This window comes from Oncorhynchus mykiss, chromosome 26, assembly GCF_057628025.1.
Source record: "Oncorhynchus mykiss isolate SJ-2025 chromosome 26, ASM5762802v1, whole genome shotgun sequence".
NCBI classification, from domain to species: domain Eukaryota; kingdom Metazoa; phylum Chordata; class Actinopteri; order Salmoniformes; family Salmonidae; genus Oncorhynchus; species Oncorhynchus mykiss.
The window spans coordinates 26045128-26065890 of record NC_143047.1 but is presented as its reverse complement, the minus strand read 5'-3'; the positions used below and the strand labels follow the sequence as shown (position 1 = coordinate 26065890).

The 20763-nt window shown below is 44.7% G+C and overlaps 1 protein-coding gene across 2 annotated transcripts in view; it reads right to left on the bottom strand.

The window, feature by feature from the left end:
• Positions 1-835: 835 nt before the first annotated feature.
• LOC110506714 (thrombospondin type-1 domain-containing protein 4) overlaps positions 836-20763 on the bottom strand; it is a 42696-nt gene continuing 22768 nt past the window's right edge. The window contains exons 1-12 of one of the 2 annotated variants that reach the window (XM_090222601.1): positions 18230-20232; positions 7324-7531; positions 5235-5410; positions 5017-5107; positions 4667-4864; positions 4366-4495; positions 3880-4084; positions 3285-3458; positions 2726-2899; positions 2137-2316; positions 1837-1981; positions 836-1569 (exon numbers count right to left, since the gene is read on the bottom strand). In XM_090222601.1, coding sequence (XP_090078727.1) covers positions 1427-1569; positions 1837-1981; positions 2137-2316; positions 2726-2899; positions 3285-3458; positions 3880-4084; positions 4366-4495; positions 4667-4864; positions 5017-5107; positions 5235-5410; positions 7324-7531; positions 18230-18310 — 1905 coding nt within the window. In that variant the 5' untranslated portion in view covers positions 18311-20232 and the 3' untranslated portion in view covers positions 836-1426. Of the gene's footprint in view, positions 1570-1836; positions 1982-2136; positions 2317-2725; positions 2900-3284; positions 3459-3879; positions 4085-4365; positions 4496-4666; positions 4865-5016; positions 5108-5234; positions 5411-7323; positions 7532-18229; positions 20233-20763 lie in introns of those variants that run through there. The other variant, XM_036964153.2, reaches the window with a different exon arrangement.

Here is a 20763-nt window from a genome sequence, read left to right as displayed (position 1 = left end):
AGAGAATACCAAGAATGCAAAGCTGTCATCAAGGCAAAGTGTGGCTGTTTGAAGAATCTAAAATGTATTTTGATTTGTTTAACCTTTTTTTGGTTACTACATGATTCCTTGTAAAATTTCATAGTTTTGATGTCTTCCCTATTATTCTACAGTGTCGAAAATAGTAAAAATAAAAAACCCTTGAATGAGTAGGTGTGTCAACTTTTGACTGGTTCTGTATATACACAGTACATACACGCAGCAGTGATGCAAAATATATGATACACTACAACAACACATGAACATTTTAGAGCTTAATTTGTTAGAGGGTTGCTGTGTAAAACTGGTGAGCTGTCACATAAAAACACTTTTCAACTTAAGCTGTCTTAGCACCATAACTTGGGGCTCTATTCAATCCGTATCGCAGAAGTTCAGCGTTACAGCGTGTTTGAAACTTAAAGGCAATGTTCCATATTAGTGGAGACTGCATCACGGTAAACACTGCATATGTTGGCTCAATCAGAAATGACCTTAACATTTATATTGCGCCATCTGTAACGCTTCACCGGTACAGATTAAATAGAGCCATAGATCTGGACTGAGCAATTACTGTTTGACACGTCCTCCTGTGAAATAGTGAAATCTTTGGTCAACTAAACTGCAGTGTAGGAGAGTATTGAATAGAGCCCTCATGATACGTAATTGGGGATGATTTAAGAGCAAGCTTGGGCAACTTAATACTACATGTAGTTAATTAGATCATAAATATTGTGGATTTTAGAGCATAAAGAAGCTTATTAAAATGTGTACAGTCTATACATTATGCAAAACAAACAATCCCGCTTTCCTTTCATACTGTAGCTTCCTCTCTTTTAGTGTAATCCAAGAGAGCCATGGTAGTCAAGAGTCTCATCACAGATGCGGTAGCAGTTTATTTTGTCAACGTTTCGGCCAAAGACCTTTTTCAAGACCTTAATCCATTCAGGTGAATGGCAGCGGCAAACTGCTTCCCGTGAAACACAATATTAACCCAGACGGGAACTTTTATTGCAGGGGATTCTGGTTACAGTCCATAAAGTGGTTCCAGATTCTTCGGTTTGGTGTCCTGTCTATCATCTCGCCTCACCAGAGCTCCTCCACTCATAGCCCTGTTAAACGTGTCCTTCAAAACCATCCTCCACGAACCATTCAGTTTCACGTATTGCCCATTGGCAATCTCCTCACATGCCAAAAACAAGTTGGGCTTTCACTTCCTTTCTTTGCAGTCTTTCAGTTTTTCAGTCTGTAGTTTCAGCACTCATATTATAGTGTCCAGTCAGTGTCCACCCAGAGTCAGGTTCTAGGCTGTCCTCTCCACTGTGGGTCAGTGTGTTTGGCCCAGGGACTGAGGGCCTGCTCTGGGCGCTGTGTCAGGCCCCCTAGAGGTCTGAGGCCTGGGGAGAGGGGGCTAGCTGAGTGCCCTGTGTTGTGACTGTCTGTGGGCCACTCGTGTGCAGGAGGCACAGCAGGTTGTCTTGTAGTAGTCATACACACAGAGACGTGCCTGGACCACCACATTGCAGTTGAAATACTTGTCTCGACAGTTCTCGTCTGAAAAACAATCATAACATCGAAAGTCAGTGATGATCAGTGATTTTAAGTTTTAGAAAACTTTAAGTATTTTCACAAGTTTTCTGTATGGAATAAGATCTTCATAAATGTTGAACCATTTCAGACTAAAATCCCATCTAACCCTCATTAAAACTGTCTGACAGTAGTTAGGACCAGACATGCCATCATTAACCAATCCAACTGTATGACATTCCAGCGGAGGTGCCTTGGCCCCAGATCCATGTTTACTACACAGTAGTAACTGACCTATGTGTGGGACGCAGGGCTCTGGGTTGCACTCCTCTCTCTCCACTGGTTTCAGCTCCTCCTCACAGCGCTCACTGGAAAGCATGTCATCAGACAGACAGCGCACCTCCCTCACACGGAAGCCCCCCTCACACGTCTTAGAACACTGCAGGGACAGAGAATACAGTGCAAACCACACTCTCCCTTTCTTCAATTACACTTTCAAGAGAGTGTATTTCACAACTCCACATAAAAGCGTGTGTCTGTTTTTTCATGTGTGAGTGCACGCATGTGTGGGCATGTGCGTGTACAGTTACTCACAGCGCTCCAGTCTGTGTGGTACCACTTGGCCCCGCAGGACTTTAGGTGGCAGCTCTGCTGATTAAGAGGCTTGTCTAGAGAAGAACATTCGTAGGGCGGCATTACATTGAACCCCTCGTCTGACTTCATCAGACACACCACTGCCCTCTGCTGGCTGCCAGAGCCACACTCCGTTGAACACTGGGGGAAGGAGAAAATACCATAGGTAATACTACACATGGGCATGACATGAGGCATCTGAACTGTTTCAACATGTTTAGTTTTTTTATTTAAAAAAAGAAAAAGGCATCACTGGCTCAGTTGATTGGCCGACCTGAGTTATAGAAGGTACACATTACTTACAGGGCTGGTTTCCCGGACAGAGATTAAGCCTTGTCCTGAACTAAAAAGCTATTTCAAATGGAAATAATGGACAATGGATTTGTAACATCTGAGTGTTCCTCTTTACAACACTGACATGAGACATCAGCAAAAATGTAAGATATGGATAGGAGACATCTGTAAAATCAGCAGCAAATCCTCATCCTAATCTTTTCCCAGATGATGTGTCCCTACAAGCCCAGTTTGACCCCGTGTTGTCCTGTCTTACCTGACTCCAGGGGGCTGTAAACCACTCGATGCGACTCTCACAGGGGCCGTGATTACAGACCTGAGAGTCAGTGGGGCGCTCATGGCCACACCCCTCCAGAGGCAAGCTGCTGATGTGATTGGTCAGGCACAGTACGCCTCGGGTCCGCACACCCATCCCACACTCAGCAGAACACTACAGAGAGCAAAGACATGGTAAGTGACAATACAAACAGTTGACCTATGCCTTGATTCAATCCGATCAGTGGCAGATCCGTGTATAGTGCACTTGACATTCAAAGGTAATTTCCAATTGAGCCGGCATATGCAGCGTTTACTGGGAATGTGGAACATTGCATTTAAAAAGTGCAAAGCTGACAAAACGCCAACTGATTGGATCCCGGCCCTAGTATCACCCCCATTTTTAACACTAGCATCAAGTCAATTTGTATTCAATTATAATCTTGCATCTATAATACTGTAGTAGATCAATCAAGTTCAACAATTACTACAGTATTAGGTTAGAAAAGTGTTAGACAGTGATCTTGAGAGTCCATGTCCACAGTCCTACACATACATACCTTATTCCCCCACTCAGTGAAGAACCAACTTTTAGCACAGGGCCCCATGTCACAGTTCTCATTGTCACTGGGTCGCAGCTTCATGTTGCACTCCTCGTCCGACACAAAGTCTCCCACGTTGCTGACACAGTGCACCTTCCTGGTCCTCTGGCCCACGCCACAGGGAACATAGCACTGGGGAAACACAGGAGGGACAGTAAAAATACTATAGGGGTAGTTTTCAGGTCATCTCACAGTGTAAATAATGGTCAGTTCTCTCTGATGAATGTAACCTGTTGTCTGTGAAAACAACTGGGAAAATGCTCCATAGAATACTTGCTTGGGTTTCATTTCTGATAAGGAATGCTAGCAACTTTCGAGGAATGATAACATTTATCTAATTGGGGTTCATGTACTTTCTGATACATTCTTCTAATACAGTATGTTAAATCTTGTAGTACTTGGAACGTTTGATTGAGCCTCAGATGGGTGGGGTAAGTTTACACTTTTAACACTAATCTAATAGTTCCATGCGCCGAGCAAGCTCAAACAAGTGCAGCTAAAGTATTTGAAACAAATACTATTTGAAGCATATTGATTGACAGCTGTCACTCACTGCGCTCCACTCGGTTTGTATCTGCCACTCGCTGCAGATTTTCAGCTGGCAGGTGCTGGTGGTCTCGGGCTGCTCCAGGTGGCGGCAGCGGCTGGTGTGGACGTTGAGGGTCCGGTTGGCATACACCTGCCTGCACAAGACCTGGCGGTGCTGCATACCCAGGCCACATGTCTTACTGCACTCCGACCACTCACCAATGTCCCAGCTGCACAGTAGGACACACAAGGCCCCACATTCAGAAGGACACAATAGCTATGTGGTACCAACATAGCTAATAAAACATGTGGTCAATTGTCCAATTAGATTCTAATTATGATCTAATTATTAGACTATAAAGAGGACGGGTCAGGAACTTTTCATGAAGAATATAGACATCTGGGTCCTATGAGTTCTGCTAAAGCTCTGTGTATGTATTGAATCAGTGTGTGTAATGTCTAAGAGCCCTGTATGTAATGTAAGTGTGGTTGAGACAGAGGGGTCTCTCACAAGGCAGGGCAGGACTGAAGGTTGCAGGGCTCTTCCTGTGAACTGGGCCTGGTGCTGCTGTCACACTGGTTCTCTGGTACCTGCTCATGGCTCAGTCTGTGGACACAGCGGAAGATGGTGTACCTGCTACCTGAAAACCAATACACAGGAGAGCATTAGATGTTCATGCCTCAATACTGCATCGTCACTACTCACTGTGGGAATCTGTTAAACCTAGTTGATCAACTAGTATCAATCATAGCATCAGAGGTTGAGAACTTTTGGGGCTTCAGTTCAGACAAAGATACATGCCATGTCTTACCTCTGCCACAGGAGGCGCTACATTCTGTTGCCCCAGACAGTTTCCAGTTGTATTCTCTCTGACGTCTGGGTGGCAGGACTGCTGGCACCTGGTTGTTGGGTACCTGGGGAGGGTACTTGCCCCCTCCGGCTGGATCGTACCCATCCCGGTTGGGGTTGCCCCGGTGATCATTCCCACTTTGCCCATACAGAGTGTTCCCTGGGAGATCGAACATGGTATTTCAGCCAACAAAACCAGGGGAAAACTCACAGTCATTGAGATGCTTGTCGACCCCCTCCCTTTGTGGACTAAGAGTTAATTTAGGCCATACAGTCCCAGTCAGATGCATCAGTAACTATGGGGAGCCTCACCTCCAGGTCTGTGGTCGGGGTGCTGTGGAGGGTTGTCAGAGGGAAGGATGAATTCATAGCTCACTCCTGGGTTGGGCTGCTGGTAGATCACCTGAGGACAAAAAAATTCTTCAGTGAACAAGTTAATTACAACTTAATGTGCCAGTGTAAACTGCCAGAGACATATGTGCCAATATGAGCTACATTTTACTGTACATACAAGTTGACTGATTACATACATAAACATCCAGGATCTCATTGGTTGGCCCCTCAGCCAGGAAGGACTCCCCGGCGGTGCTGGTGACCTCATTTGGTCGTCGGTAGGTGAACATGGTGCCCACCCCCTCATACTCCCCTGGCCGGTCAATGGCCCAGTTCCCATTGATGATGGAGCGACCTGAGCGGCTTTTCAGAGCTGCAGACAGACCATGAGTTGATGGTTGACCGTTAATAAAACTGCACCCAAAAACAATATTTTGGTATTTCTTCCATTAGTCCCAAAATGTTTTGCTTGCCAAGTTCAAGTTTTCAGGTATGTAACTTTTCTGTAATGTTTTTCAGATGGCCTGTTGCCCTAACCATGGAATTCTCCAAACTGGCTGTAGAGTTGAGAGATTCAGCTACACAATTAACATAAAGCTATGCCAGCTTTTTACTAACAGGTTTGCTCATTTACAAAAGACAGCTTTTTTTTCTGAGGATTTCTGTATTTTGAAAGGAGTGAGCTATTTTTCTTTAAATGCTGAACATTAGACAAGTAACATTAAGACTACTGAATATAAGAGTGTTTGGACAACTTAAAGCACATATTAGGCATGCAGAAATAAACTAGAACAGAAGTCTGTTGAGAAGAGTGGGGCAAACATCAGGGGATAATGGTAATGATAAGTAGTTCCATGGAAGAATCCTCAGTCCTGTTTATCTCCAGGATGTTGCATCACAGCACGCTTTTACCCACTGATATATGAACTCTTCCAACAACAACGCCAAACGACGCAGGAACAACAGTCACAGAAAGGAGCCATTGTTCACGCATACTCTACATTTCCTGCTTAGGTGCTTACTCACTGAGTAAGTATTGTGTATGGGTTGAGTGGGGACTCATATAAAAAAAGCAAGGCATAACTTGGCACCCCCAGTTAGTAGTTTTGACTTAGAAAGGTAGTTTCAAAGTAGGTTTCATCGCTGTGTTCAGTCAGTAGTGGTGGTTTTCTAGGCAGCAGTGAAATTCCTCACCTTAATTAAAAAGGATGGGAAGGCTAGAGGAGAGGGTCCTCTAATGAAAGCTTGTTTATATACTTTCCCCTGAGGGGAGCAGCCAGGCCAGGGGAAGTGAGTCTCTCTCTCTCTCTCTCTCTCTCTCTCTCTCTCTCTCTCTCTCTCTCTCTCTCTCTCTCTCTCTCTCTCTCTCTCTCTCTCTCTCTCTCTCTCTCTCTCTCTCTCTCTCTCTCTCTCTCTCTCTCTCTCTCTCTCTCTCTCTCTCTCTCTCTCTCTCTCTCTCTCTCTCTCTCTCTCTCTCTCTCTCTCTCTCTCTCTCTCTCTCTCTCTCTCTCTCTCTCTCTCTCTCTCTCTCTCTCTCTCTCTCTCTCTCTCTCTCTCTCTCTCTCTCTCTCTCTCTCTCTCTCTCTCTCCTCACACACACACAATAGACCCACTTCTGTGTCACACTGTTATGCTCATATAAAGACAAGATCTATTCAATTAATTAAATAAAAGTTTGTAACCAGAAAAATCCCTCCTGCTCTGTATTTGAGCTGCCTTTTAATTAAATGAATCAAATCAATTTAAGAAGCAGCTGTTCCCTGCTGCCTGATACCAGGCTCACAGCACGGATGTAGCAAGACATGGCCTAAATTATATTTCAAAAATAGCTACTGCTGTCAGATGTTTTATAACCTGAAGCTTATCTTTAAATTGTGACTTTTTATTAGTACTGTTAATGTAATATGAAACATAATCTAACGTGGTCGAAGGGAAAACCTAAAATTGTTATTGCATGTGTCATAGCTCATGGGTCTGATTCAGACAGAGATGTATGGAGCCTTAAAGGGCCGTGGATAAAGAGCTGGTAACTCTGTAGTTAAACAGAGGTGGTTTGGAACCATGCTTGTGTGTTGAGTAACCTTGCCTCAGACATGAAGACTCTCAAGCTACCCACTGGGCATATCAACATTGTTTCCTCATCATTTCAATGAAATTACATTGAACCAACGTGGAATAGACATTGAATTGACATCTGTACCCAGTGGGTAATGTCTAGGCTTTAGCTCAGCAGGCTAACACATTCTGACCCGGTTTAAAACACTGGTCAGTCACAGTCCTACTCACCCAGGTAATTCCTGCTCTTCACCGTCTCGGTGACGTTGATCTTGGTGGCTCCCTCTGGGATCTCCACTATCTTGTGGTAGCCCACCTTGTTCAGGCTGTGCTGCTGGAAGAGCCCTGACACCAGCTTACAGGCCGTGTTGTCCCCGCCACACACCCCACACTTGTCCATCACCTTGCCTGAGCCCAGGTACTCATCGCAGCCCAGACTCTGTCAGAGAGAGAGAAGGAGGTTAAAGGAGGGGACAGAAGACATGTATTGCACCTCACTAATCAATACCAGTACATTACAAACAGTACAGTACGCTTTTTGTTGTAAGCAGAGGGACTGTAGGATTTTTGAGGTGAAGCAATGTTCAACTGTTGAGCTACTGAGACATCTATTTTAACAGGCAACTGTTTTACCACTGAAGTGCATGGAAAAGTAAATAACATGAGCAACCTCATTAATCAAGTAAAGAGGGGAGAATGAGAGATAATAAACCAAAGCCTATCCAGCATATTCATAAACAAACCCATGTTATTTCACCTCTCTAATTCGATGACCTGCTGCACATAATTAACTACCATAACACAACAACCAATTAGCCTGAGCCGGCTTCATTCCAACAACAGGCATATTCTTGGCATGATGCTAGAGTAGTAATGGCTCCCAAAGCAAATCCTCGGGGGTGTTAGCTTTCTCTGTCACATTGGCACTCATAAATTACAGGAAGCCTGGATAAGGTTAGTATAGAACACTCAAATCAGCAGTCGATAAATCCAGCCAATCCAGACATAAAAGTAGCTCGCTGTGTGAACATGTGCTGCAGGCAGGGGCCTGGTTGGGACTGATCCCAGCAGGTCACCGTATTTCTATAACTGCAGACCCCTGGGCAGTGGAGAGTCACCACTCGAACCTCGAACCGAACAACCAAGGGAGGGGTCAGCAGGGGACAAAACAACTGTTTTGTTTTAATGACACAAAGCTCCTCTGTGATTGGACGGTTGCCAACGTTAGTCTCTAGTAAGTCAGTATCTCTCAGGGAACGTTACGTTCAGCAGTCCAGTCAATAATCCCCCCCATTCCTAGACAAAACCCTGTCACAAACAATTTCCTCCCAATCCCAAACCAGGACTAATGGGGATCTTGCCTTGCTAAACCGGCGTATTTTCTCAGACCAACTGTATATATTATGTCCCAACATTCATAAAAAATATTACACAACATGTTTTGTGTGGTCCTTAAGCACGGGACATAACTAGGCTTACATAGAATAATCACACAAACAAATGAAGAGCAGTCTACAGTGGTAATTAAAAAGGGTTTTGCTGTAGATTCATGCTCTCTCAGCGGACTTAGTTCTTCCTGGAGCTGCAGTAAGACAGTCAGCTGCAGGCTGGATGCAGGCTGGGACATGGGGCTGGAACAGGGGAGATGGTAGCCAGGCCAGGGCTAGGGGTGGACTGAGGAGATTGGGGTAGGCTCAGGAGACAGAAGCCTGGCACTCGCCCACCCATTGCAGCGAGGTCTGCATTGGGCCAACACTCCACCCAGGCCAAAACAAATACACACCACCTCCTTCTATACAGGAAATAAGCGATGAGAGAGGGAATAGCAAACTAAGAGCCCTGAGAAATGACCGAACAGGGTAAATGTTATATTAGCCTATGTGGAATTATGGATACATACTGTAGCCTATAGGCACTCAAATGTAAGAATGGTATATGATGAAAACCAGATTGTTCCATATGAGTTTACACATTTTATTTTCATACATCACATATACAGTATGCAAGGCTATCACAAAAAAATTGGGATACTAAGTGAGTGGTATCGGTCTTCTCAATTTTCACCATAAAACACCCTGACTTTAAGCAACAACATTATCACAGATATCATTTCAATGTTTAGCCTTAATCCCAGGAGAAAGAAAACTGTTCCTTCCTTCCCCTCATAAACTACAGCTTGACAAGCTTGGCGAGTAATGGCTATCTGTGGCCATTTTCCAGAGAAAAGCTCTGAATCACTGTGTGTTAACGTGTGAATGGAGAGTCACATAATTTATTACCTGTAATCTGAGTCATCCGTCAATGTATGAAATATCATGTGACTAAGAGGCGTCAGTAGTGTTTTTAGAAAAATTGTGCAATAAGGTTTTCCAAGCCTTTTAATATGGTAAAATGGCTTAGGGCATGGGACCTATACAGGAAGCATTGAAGTGTGTGGGTATTATTTGATATCAAATAGTTTCACTGTTAATATACAGTATATCTTTCAAATCATAAACTGTCAAAACAGACTTTGGAGAACAGATGATACCCCATGCAAAACAGTGAAGCCAGCAGTCATTTGTTTCCCAAACCTGAAAACAGTCATCCAGGCTGTCCTTGATACATCAAATATAAAAGGTCCTGCATCACAAATCCATCAAAATGAGGTGTCTCACTGAACCAAGTTTGGAGGGATCCTAGTTTTCCCTTTCAAGGGGATTCACAGTGTTTAAGTACTCAATTTATTAAGAGACCACATCATTGCATTTTTCTAATCTGCTCTCTGTGGGTGGTTTATAATTATGCTTGGCACTGGACGACATCCCCTTTCAGTAGCACTATAATGGGCCTTTAAATGTCACTAAAATCCACCTCATCTGGAAATGGTTAGACGTGTCAGGATGGTAGTCAACTACCAGTCAAAGTGAGGAACGTCGGATGAAAACAACATTAGCCTTCCAATAAACCCCAGCAGTACTTTTCCAGATACAATAGATGTAAGGTCTTGTGCTTTTAGGAATTGGCTTGTCATGATATGGATAATAATCCCTTGCTGAGTTTAATTGAATTGAATTTATGAAATTCTACACAACTGAACCAGCAGACTATCGGTCTCTTGCCATCATACCAGTAACCACTTTATAACAAAAGTTTGAGTTTGCATTTATAAGGTTATTAGATACCCTTGAACTACAGTCTCACTATGATGGTAAAGCTATCCCAATTTCAAGCATGTCCTCAGCTGTGCACAGAGGCGCCTCTTCTCAGAAATCAAGGTTTGGGAGCTTTAAAATAAGTGCCTAATGCACTTTAATTGAGTGGGTAAAGAAGGAATGAAAACCAACATTTATTTCATTACAAACATGCACAAACTGTCAATAAACAGTTGCAAAGACACTCCATGTCACTTGATCCTTTTCCCACAGGCTTGGCGCAGGTTACACTTGCCTTGCAATAATGTTGCTTTTAACTGTGTGGGGGGCCTTGGTTTGTGGTTTCCCACAAGGAATGAATATGAATATGAAAATGAGTGGTCACAGTGACTTTATGCTGGAGTCAACAGGAATGTTGGAAACATCTTACAGTCCTTAAGTAGACCAGCCTCCATCTTCTTTGACTGTAAAGACTTCGGGCTAGATTCTATTAGATCTGCGCTAGTCAACACCCGCATAGCGATTGTTTTGGCGGTGTTGTTGATAGAAATACGTTAGAGCTGTCAGATCCACAAGCGGCTCCTTGCGTTAGCTTATCGTGGCAACAAAATCACCCAATTTTATAATCCGACAAATCACATGCAGCCACATTACAAGTTCTAACACTCAAATGTGTGATGTTGTTTTGTCTACACCTCGATTAGACGGATAGACTATAACCCCCCCCCCCCCCCCATTCAAATTCAAATGAAAACATGCATTAGAAGCCTACAGTTTCTATCGCCGTTTTGAACTTCTAATGCAGTGGGGATAATAAGGAAGGGAGTGGTTTGTGACACATGAGCAGCCACTCACCTATTTGTCAGCTCACACCACAGTTACACCTCCAACACCACCAAAACATCTGCTATGCGTATGTCTGCCAACGCCGGTTAACACTAGTTCTGACTGAATCGAGGCCTTCATCCACCCCATCTTCTGTAAAGGAAGTTATAGATGTGGTGGAAAAAGTCATCAGTGGACTGACTGCTAGGGTTTCTCACAGGCGTGGGACTGTGACCCTGGGTTTAAATGGAGAGTGTTTGTGAGTGGATGTTTAGACAGAGAAATACACTAATGACAACGAGATTTAAGCTAACGAGTGATTGACATTAACATGTGCAGACGGCTGTACTGTATAGGCCTATCAGGGAGCACTATGGTGCACAAATACATCCAGATTCATGCAGCTGTTTCAGGAGCCCCATCTACACAAATGATCCATTATCAACCACACACTCTGCATATCAGGGACTCCAGACACTTTTATTCAGTCATTGCTGTAACTGATCCTAGACCATAACTCTTCTGATCTCTGATCTCTGCCATGTCCATGGCTTGAGGTCAGAATGTACTTGGGTCTTGTCAGAGCTTAGACTAGAGCTTAGACTGGGTGCCATGCCAGACCCACCAGCCTAGAAACCACCAGGGAGTCAGGAAGGTAGATTGCTCAATGAGTCCCTGAGAGAGTACCAAGACTGCTCACTGTATACATGATCCTAAACTCAGCAACAAAAGAAACGTCCCTTTTTCAGGACCCTGTCTTTCAAAGATAATTCGTAAAAATCCAAATAACTTCACAGATCCTCATTGTAAAGGGTTTAAACACTGTTTCTCATGCTCATGCCATAAACAATTAATGAACCTGCACCCGTGGAATGGTCATTAAGACACTAACAGCTTACAGATGGTAGGCAAATAAGGTCACAGTTATGAAAGCTTAGGACACTAAATAGGCCTTTCTACTGACTCTGAAAAACACCAAAAGAAAGATGCCCAGGGTCCCTGCTCATCTGAGTGAACGTGCCTTAGGCATGCTGCAAGGAGGCATGAGGACAGCAGATGTGGCCAGGGCAATGAATTGCTATGTCCGTTCTGTGAGATGCCTAAGACAGAGCTACAGGGAGACAAGTTTGACAGCTGATCGTCCTCGCAGTTGCAGACCACGTGTAACAACACCTGCACAGAATAGGTACATCCGAACGTCACACCTGGGGGACAGGTACAGGATGGCAACAACAACTGCCCCAGTTACACCAGGAACGCACAAACCTTTCATCAGTGCTCAGAGTCCGCAATAGGCTGAGAGAGGCTGGACTGGGGGCTTGTAGGCCTGTTGTAAGGCAGGTCCACAACAGACATCACCGGCAACAACGTCTCCTATGGGCACAAACCCACCATCACTGGACCAGACAGGATTGGCAAAAAGGAGTCACGGTTCTCTCTCACCAGCGGTGATGGTCGGATTTGTGTTTATCATCGAAGGAATGAGCGTTACACCGAGGCCTGTACTCTGGAGCAGGATCGATTTGGATGTGGAGGGTCTGTCATGGTCTGGGGCGGTGTGTCACAGCATCATCGGACTGAGCTTGTTGTCATTGCAGGCAATCTCAACGCTGTGCGTTACAGGGAAGACATCCTCCTCCCTCATGTGGTACCCTTCCTGCAGGCTCATCCTGACACGACCCTCCAGCATGACAATGCCACCAGCCATACTGCTCGTTCTGTTTGTGATTTCCTGCAAGACACTGATTTCAGTGTTCTGCCATGGCCAGCGAAGAGCCCAGATCTCAATCCCATTGAGCACGTCTGGGACCTGTTGGATTGGAGAGTGAGGGCTAGGGCCATTCCCCCCCTGGGAAGTTGCAGGTGCCTTGGTGGACGAGTGGGGTAACATCTCACAGCAAGAACTGGCAAATCTGGTGCAGTCCATGAGGAGGAGATGCAGTGCAGTACTTAATGAAACTGGTGGCCACACCAGATACTGACTGTTACGTTTGATTTTGGAACTTTTGGAACTTGTTCAGTTTATGTTTCAGTTGTTGCAGGTCCTCTTGTTATGTTCATACAAATATTTTCACATGTTAAGTTTGCTGAAAATAAATGCAGTTAACAGTGAGAGGACGTTTCTTTTTTTGCTGAGTTTATAAAGTTTGAATTTGAATATATTAACACACTTAACACGATTACAGGGTACATAAACGTTGAGTGCACAAACTTAGATATGCATCCAGCTGTATCTGGTCACCGATACTAAAAGTTTTTGTTTAATGTTCCAAGGTTGAAATCTTGCATATTATTTAACATGACATCTAATATTTTAACACCTAACATGTTGTCACAACATGTTTATCAAATGACAACAAACTAAATGAATGCTGCATTAATGGAATACATATTAATAACAATAACAGGCTCTAGAATTAAGTGTCAGCTCAATGGTTTGGCCTCGCTTCACCAATGACATTTGATTCAACTTAAATTCTAATGAGAATATCTTCAGATTAAAGGAATTCTCCCTTTATTTTCAAATGATAACACTCCACTTTGACATTTAAAAAAAACACACACACACTGTCGACCAAATTTACGACCAAAGAGTAACAAACGTTGTTTTGTGAACATTATGAGAACATTTTTAACTCTTCACTTGCTGTACAGCCAGCAGAGAGTTCTGCTGGAGTGTTGCCATTGCTGTTATCAAGACTTGGCTTGCAATGATATGCCAGCTCACCTGGAAATGTAATATTTACATTACTGGGCTTCCAAGCTGAGAATTCTGAGGCAATGTCATACCAGATAATAATTCATAGCGGAGGTGACCTTACAGCAAGATGGCCACCGAATGGAAATTACATTATGCTGAAATCTATAGAAAACTCAATGACTGACCACAATCTCAACATAAAAAAAAAGATGAGTTGGGATCATTGTGAACGCTATTTAGCGCCCACGCTAACTAAGCTAGCCGTTTCACATCCGTTACATCTACATAATCCTACATCAGTTGGGCCAACTTAAACTCTTTCAGTTTGACTCCCCAATGCACAAAATAATACTTACATTCAATAAACATAGTTAACTACTGCTGACTGGGTTGGAAAGACGAAGGTATAGATCTATAGAAATGCCAAAATAACATCCTCTCTGAGACTGATTATGGTTTTCTATCTACCTACCCACTCACTGAGGATGCCTTCACTGTCTGCCTGGTTTGAAATCACAGAGCACTTTGGCACTGTGGTCAAGGAAATGAACCAGACCTTCCTTTAACCTTCCTTGACTGTGATGTGAACGACTAGAAGTGCTCTCACCCTGACATCCTGTCAGTCTCCCAAGCTAGACTTGTGATAGTGGTACAGTATCATAAGGGTTTGGTGTAGACTTTAAGTTAGACATACCATAGTGGTATCATCTGGGGTTGGTGTTTGTATGGTATGCCAGCCAGCTACCGCTGAGTCTCCCAGGCAGGCAGCCCTGGGAGTTGGTGTCAGGATGTCAGGAAGCGGTGTGGCTTGGCTTTGGAGCGGGAGCGGGCAGCAAACCTCAGCTATGCGTCAGTCATTCCATTAATTTAATCTCCGTCCATGTACGCTTTCCTTCCTGTCTGTTTTAACACTACAGCACAACGAGGTGGAGGTGCTCTCTGCCACAGCAGGCAGGCAGGCAGGCAGGCAGGCAGGCAGGCAGGCAGGCAGGCAGGCAGGCAGGCAGGCAGGCAGGCAGGCAGGCAGGCAGGCAGGCAGGCAGGCAGGCAGGCAGGCAGGCAGGCAGGCAGGCAGGCAGGCAGGCAGGCAGGCAGGCAGGCAGGCAGGCAGGCAGGCAGGCAGGCAGGCAGGCAGGCAGGCAGGCAGGCAGGCAGGCAGGCAGGCAGGCAGGCAGGCAGGCAGGCAGGCAGGCAGGCAGGCAGGCAGGCAGGCAGGCAGGCAGGCAGGCAGGCAGGCAGGCAGGCAGGCAGGCAGGCAGGCAGGCAGGCAGGCAGGCAGGCAGGCAGGCAGGCAGGCAGGCAGGCAGGCAGGCAGGCAGGCAGGCAGGCAGGCAGGCAGGCAGGCAGGCAGGCAGGCAGGCAGGCAGGCAGGGATTCAGGCAGGGATTCAGGACAGAGGCTCACTCTACTATGTTCATTACTGTCTGATGAGCTCAACTTCTGACTGAAGGCTAAAGGTGCTCTAATGGGAAAGGGGGATACCTAGTCAGTTGTACAATGCATTCAACTTAAATGTGTCTTCCGCATTTAACCAAACCCCTCTATGCTGCTGCTGTTGTTGAATAGTATTCACAATACAGGTATAAAGTAAAGGTGATTATTTAGAAAATAACAAAATGCTAAATTCTATCAGCTTTTAAATTGTTACCAAGGCTAGGACAAATGCAAACCCTGTGAACACTGAATATTGGACCTGCTGATTTGAAACACTGGGCAGCTTTTAGAATAGGACCATACTGGCATCCTGTATATCATTAGAAAACACAGAGCCACATGTCCCATATAATGGTGTCTGTTTGTGTTTTACCACTGATTCCTATTTCATTTCTCACACAGAATCCAGTATAACGTCATAGTATGGCATGACAACCCACCCCCTCCGTTCGGTCGGTCGGTCCATGTGAAGTGCATGTGGCCGACCGTTGGCAGGGGCGTAGGCCACAAGCATCTGTCTCCCACATGGTGAGATGCTGTGTTCCTTTCTACCTTCCCTTTAGAGGCTCCTTTATCAGAACAGTGTTTAATGAGGGTGAGGTCGCTAACAACACACACTGCCTTCAACACAGTCAGCACTGGAAACACATCTGCAGCTGTGGTGGAGGTAGGCTACTGTAGTGCTGGGGACTGCTCAGTGATCACAAGGTAAAAGGTGATTTTCACTTGCGTACAGTATAATGAAGTCACTTTGTAAACTACATCCATCAGACATTGAAGGGCAGCTCCCATAGCAGTGCTAGACCTGCTGTGGTACTGTACAACTTCCAATACCAATTGACATTTCCATATCAGATTGCAGCATTAAAAGGAGATTAGGAAATATGGCCGTTCTGTCTGCTATGACAGAAGAGAGGGAAAATTGTCAGACTTCAACAAAGAACTAGAAAATCTATTTATGTCCTATGCATGTGCACTTAAAAAAAAAATGTTGCTTCACAAAATTAAATAGACAAATGGACCATCACAATACTTTCAAGAATCACAGACTTTTCCTCCGATTTCATCCCTGGAACTTGTATCAATCAAATGTATTTATACATCCGCTGATGTCCCAAAGTGCCCTACAGAAACGCAGCCTAAAACCCCAAACAGCAAGCAATGCACATTTTTTATTTGAACCTTTATTTAACTAGGCAAGTCAATTAAGAACAAATGTTTATTTACAATGACGGCTTACCGGGGAACAGTGGGTTAACTGCCTTGTTCAGGAGCAGAACGACAGATTTTTATCTTGTCAGCTCAGGGATTCGATCCAACAACCTTTCGGTTACTGGCCCAACACTCTAACCACTAGGCTACCTGCCGCCCCAGATATAGAAGCACGGTGGCTAGGAAAAACTCCCTAGATAGACTGGAACCTAGGAAGAAGCCTAGAGAGGAACCAGGCTCTGAGGGATGTGTTGGGAATATCATGGATGTGTTGGGAAGTCAACCAAACCAAGGCAATAATCTGAGCTTGTAACCACTAAAAGAAGTGGTTACGTTTCCCAACATCAATCATTACATGTGTCAAACCCCAAGTGGGTATCCAAAACAACCAGGAATAATGACTGAACTGTGGGGATAACTCTTCCCACTGAAAGGAGTAGGGCTATTGGGCTCCTCCATCCATTTTAAAGACACCCTCTACTGTAGAACGTCACATCAGCACCGGATACAATACAGGATAAAGTGGCAATAACATGATAATAGTATGGCAACAAGCTATAGTAACTCAAATACTTTTTGAGGACCCCTCCTGGATAAGAGAGGGGTCCTCAACAGTGAAGAGTAGAGTGATATATACTGGTCATGACTGGGGGATGTTTTCTCACATACCCCACAAACTTCTCAAACCTCTCTCCCAGCCTCAGGCCTCAGGTCAAGGGCACAGCAGCCTCATAAATGCCCACTGCTTGTAAACGTCTCTGAAATAGCACAAACCGTGTTGATTCTACAGTCTTTAAAACACTGAGGGTTTCTTCTGTCATCAGTATCTGTTTGTAGAGGTTCTGTGTTGGGAACATAATGAATGGATATTTTAAAAAGTGCCTAAATACAGGGTGAGGGACAACTTAAGGACACACCTACATGTTTACATATGGAAATGAAAGGTGCCCTATAGTGAGAGTATTATAGAGGGAACACGTATTCCTATACAATCATTCTCTAAGACACCAATCTCAACTCCTGCCAAATGACCAACTGCAGCTTCGCCTGACGTCACACATTTTAGATGTTTAACAGAAGACAAAGCAAACCGGTTTCATGGACTCCATTCATTCACATGTAATATTTTGGTCAAAATGACCTTCATTAAGGCATATGACCTTGATGAACAGATCAAAGCAGGATACTGTACACACTAGAATGAGATATTCTATTTCTATGACTGTACATCACCTGTCTGCAGCAGTATCACAATGATGTCACAGCCATGTAGTCAATCATCTACACACACGGAGCTGTGCCAATCTATGCCCTATTACAAGCCAGACATCCCCCTTTAGAGTTTCCACAGTTATACTAAGTACAACTTTGAAGGACTCTGTCCTTTATAACTATATAACAGCCTGCCTTATATGTGCTACAGAGTCAACAGCACAGACTGCCAAAGCTGCTTAACAGTGAAAACAGTCACACAGTAAATACCTGATCTGATCCCTACTTCCTCCTCATGATCTATAGTCTGCAGTCATAGCCAAGGCATGAACTAACTTAGTCTGATTCTAATAGATAGAATTAAACCTATCAACTTACAGTTCAGCAGCTCGAGAATTACTTAAGAAGAGCACCGGCTAAACAGGCTAATTACATTCATAATACAGATTTATACAGGTCATAATTTTAGAGGGAGTCCCTCTTATGTCTGTTTGGGACGTGTAAAGGTGCTGGGACTGGGAGCGATGAGTAGCCAGTCCCAGACGGTCAGTCTCAGTCCAACCTGTGGAAAAGCAGAGAGAGGGTCCATAGTAAGACCATGGTATGGTTTAAGTCTTACCTGTGACCACGGGTTCCCCTGTGCAGTCACAAACATGTGGAGGAGGCAGACAAGCAGCAGAAGAGCCAGACCTGATAGCATTCTCTCATGTGGCCAAGAACTATTGACCAGCAGCTCTCAGTCATGCATTCAGACAGGTCCAGTAGAAAACGGTAGCTGCTCCTGGCTGTTTCGCCTTGCCCCTGTAGTGCAGTGAACGCCAAAACCACTACTCTGCTGATCTGTATGCACAGCCTTGTAAACTGAGCTGGAGGAGGCGCAGCTGGGAAGGCTGGGGCATTTAAGAGGAAAAGTTAGGGCCGGGAGGGGGGAGGGAGAGAGACAGAGAGAGAGAGAAAGGTATATCTGGGAAGAAAGAAGATTAGTGGAGAGATGTTTAAAAGAAAAGGAAATATTTGGGAAGGGAAGAGGAAGAGTATTTATTGTTTATGAATGGTGGAACATGAAGCCTCCTACTGTGTAGTCAACAATGGACAGGTGTTGGTGAGACAACTCAACTGGATACCTTTGCTAATCATTATTTAGTAGGACTTGATGGAATACCATTGCAATGTAATCTAGACCACTGACAATGGAACACAGCAGACAGCCAACGTAAAGTAACATAACAGCCCAAAACACTTTCTGGTCAAGTGGACATTCTAACACTGAAATAGACAGACTACGGACTGCATTTCATATTCTTAAACATGGAGAAACCACAAACTCTGCAACAATACGATCCCTTTGCACTCTCTCTTATACAAGCATACTCAAGCACTTAATTGCGAGCCACGTCGCAAGGAAGGCTGGAAGTAAAGAAGCCGAAGCCAAAAAGACTGAACTCATCATATGGTTTTCCTATTTCTGCACCATTGTTTCCACAACATTAAACCCTAATTCATCAGGACACACTGTAGTTAGGAGTGCGCTCTTCATCAGACTATGACAGTTGGTTTTCACATAAAATTATATGACCATAGTGGGTGCATCAGGGCATTGTGGCTGTATTTGATTTGTAGACAAAGAGCATTTTTGCAGCCATCCTCACTTAACGCAATATTTTCCGATTTTAAAGCAGTGTAGGGAGACCTAAACAGGCACATGCAGCAGACTGCTGTATCCACTACAATTCTGTATTTCAGCTGGGCTATGAGGAGTGAGTGAGTGAGTGAGTGAGTGAGTGAGTGAGTGAGTGAGTGAGTGAGTGAGTGAGTGAGTGAGTGAGTGAGTGAGTGAGTGAGTGAGTGAGAGAGAGAGAGAGAGTTCCAGCAGGCTGTTAGTGAACACACCCTCTTCTTTGGGCCACAGGTGCTTACACACCATTAAGAGAAAATAAGCTTTTTTAGCACTAAAAAAATGGCCTGCCCCTGTTAAGCAAAGCCAGCAATGAGTCACTGCATAATATGAATGAGAGTACTGAGAACACTGAACAGGATAACAAGTCATATCAGCACCTATTGAGTGCATCTAATTCCATTACATCTCCAATTGTGTTTAAATCTTTCACAGCGGCAAGCAAAGGCATCATGGACAGGCAAAAAGCCAGAAAGTTTAGATAGTGGCGTCTCAACACCTGGACTTGGCTTGGCTTCTGCTGGCACTCTCTTGTCTTTCCCCACTCGCTGGCACTCTCTTGTCTTTCCCCACTCGCTGGCACTCTCTTGTCTTTCCCCACTCGCTGGCACTCTCTTGTCTTTCCCCACTCGCTGGCACTCTCTTGTCTTTCCCCACTCGCTGGCACTCTCTTGTCTTTCCCCGCTCGCTGGCACTCTCTTGTCTTTCCCCGCTCGCTGGCACTCTCTTGTCTTTCCCCGCTCACTGGCACTCTCTTGTCTTTCCCCACTCGCTGGCACTCTCTTGTCTTTCCCCGCTCGCTGGCACTCTCTTGTCTTTCCCCGCTCGCTGGCACTCTCTTGTCTTTCCCCGCTCGCTGGCACTCTCTTGTCTCTCCCCACTCGCTGGCACTCTCTCTCTCTCTCCCAGAGGCAGACTGACTGACAGCCAGTGAGTGAGCAGTGAGCAGTCTCTGCAGCAACACAGCTGCACACATGTTTACAGGGAACGTAGTGTATGGGGAGCTTTCAACAGCGTATATATCTCTATTATCTCAGACACATCAGCTACTAATGCTCTCCTGATATACTGTATACTAATCTGGACTGATATACTGTATACTAATGCTCTCCTGATATACTGTATACTAATCTGGACTGATATACTGTATACTAATGCTCTCCTGATATACTGTATACTAATGCTCTCCTGATATACTGTATACTAATGCTCTCCTGATATACTGTATACTAATGCTCTCCTGATATACTGTATACTAATGCTCTCCTGATATACTGTAACGCCCCGAGATCGGCTGCTGGATCAGACAGGCTGAAAAGTAAAGCATGGCCTGGTTCTGGTTGGAGTTGTGTTTCCTTCAACATATGGGTCAGGTCAGCAGCCTTGGCTCACAATGTCTGATTCCTGAAGTCTCCTACCCACACACATCCACACACACCAGAGACATGCACTAGCCTACAGCATCAGGTGGTCTTACC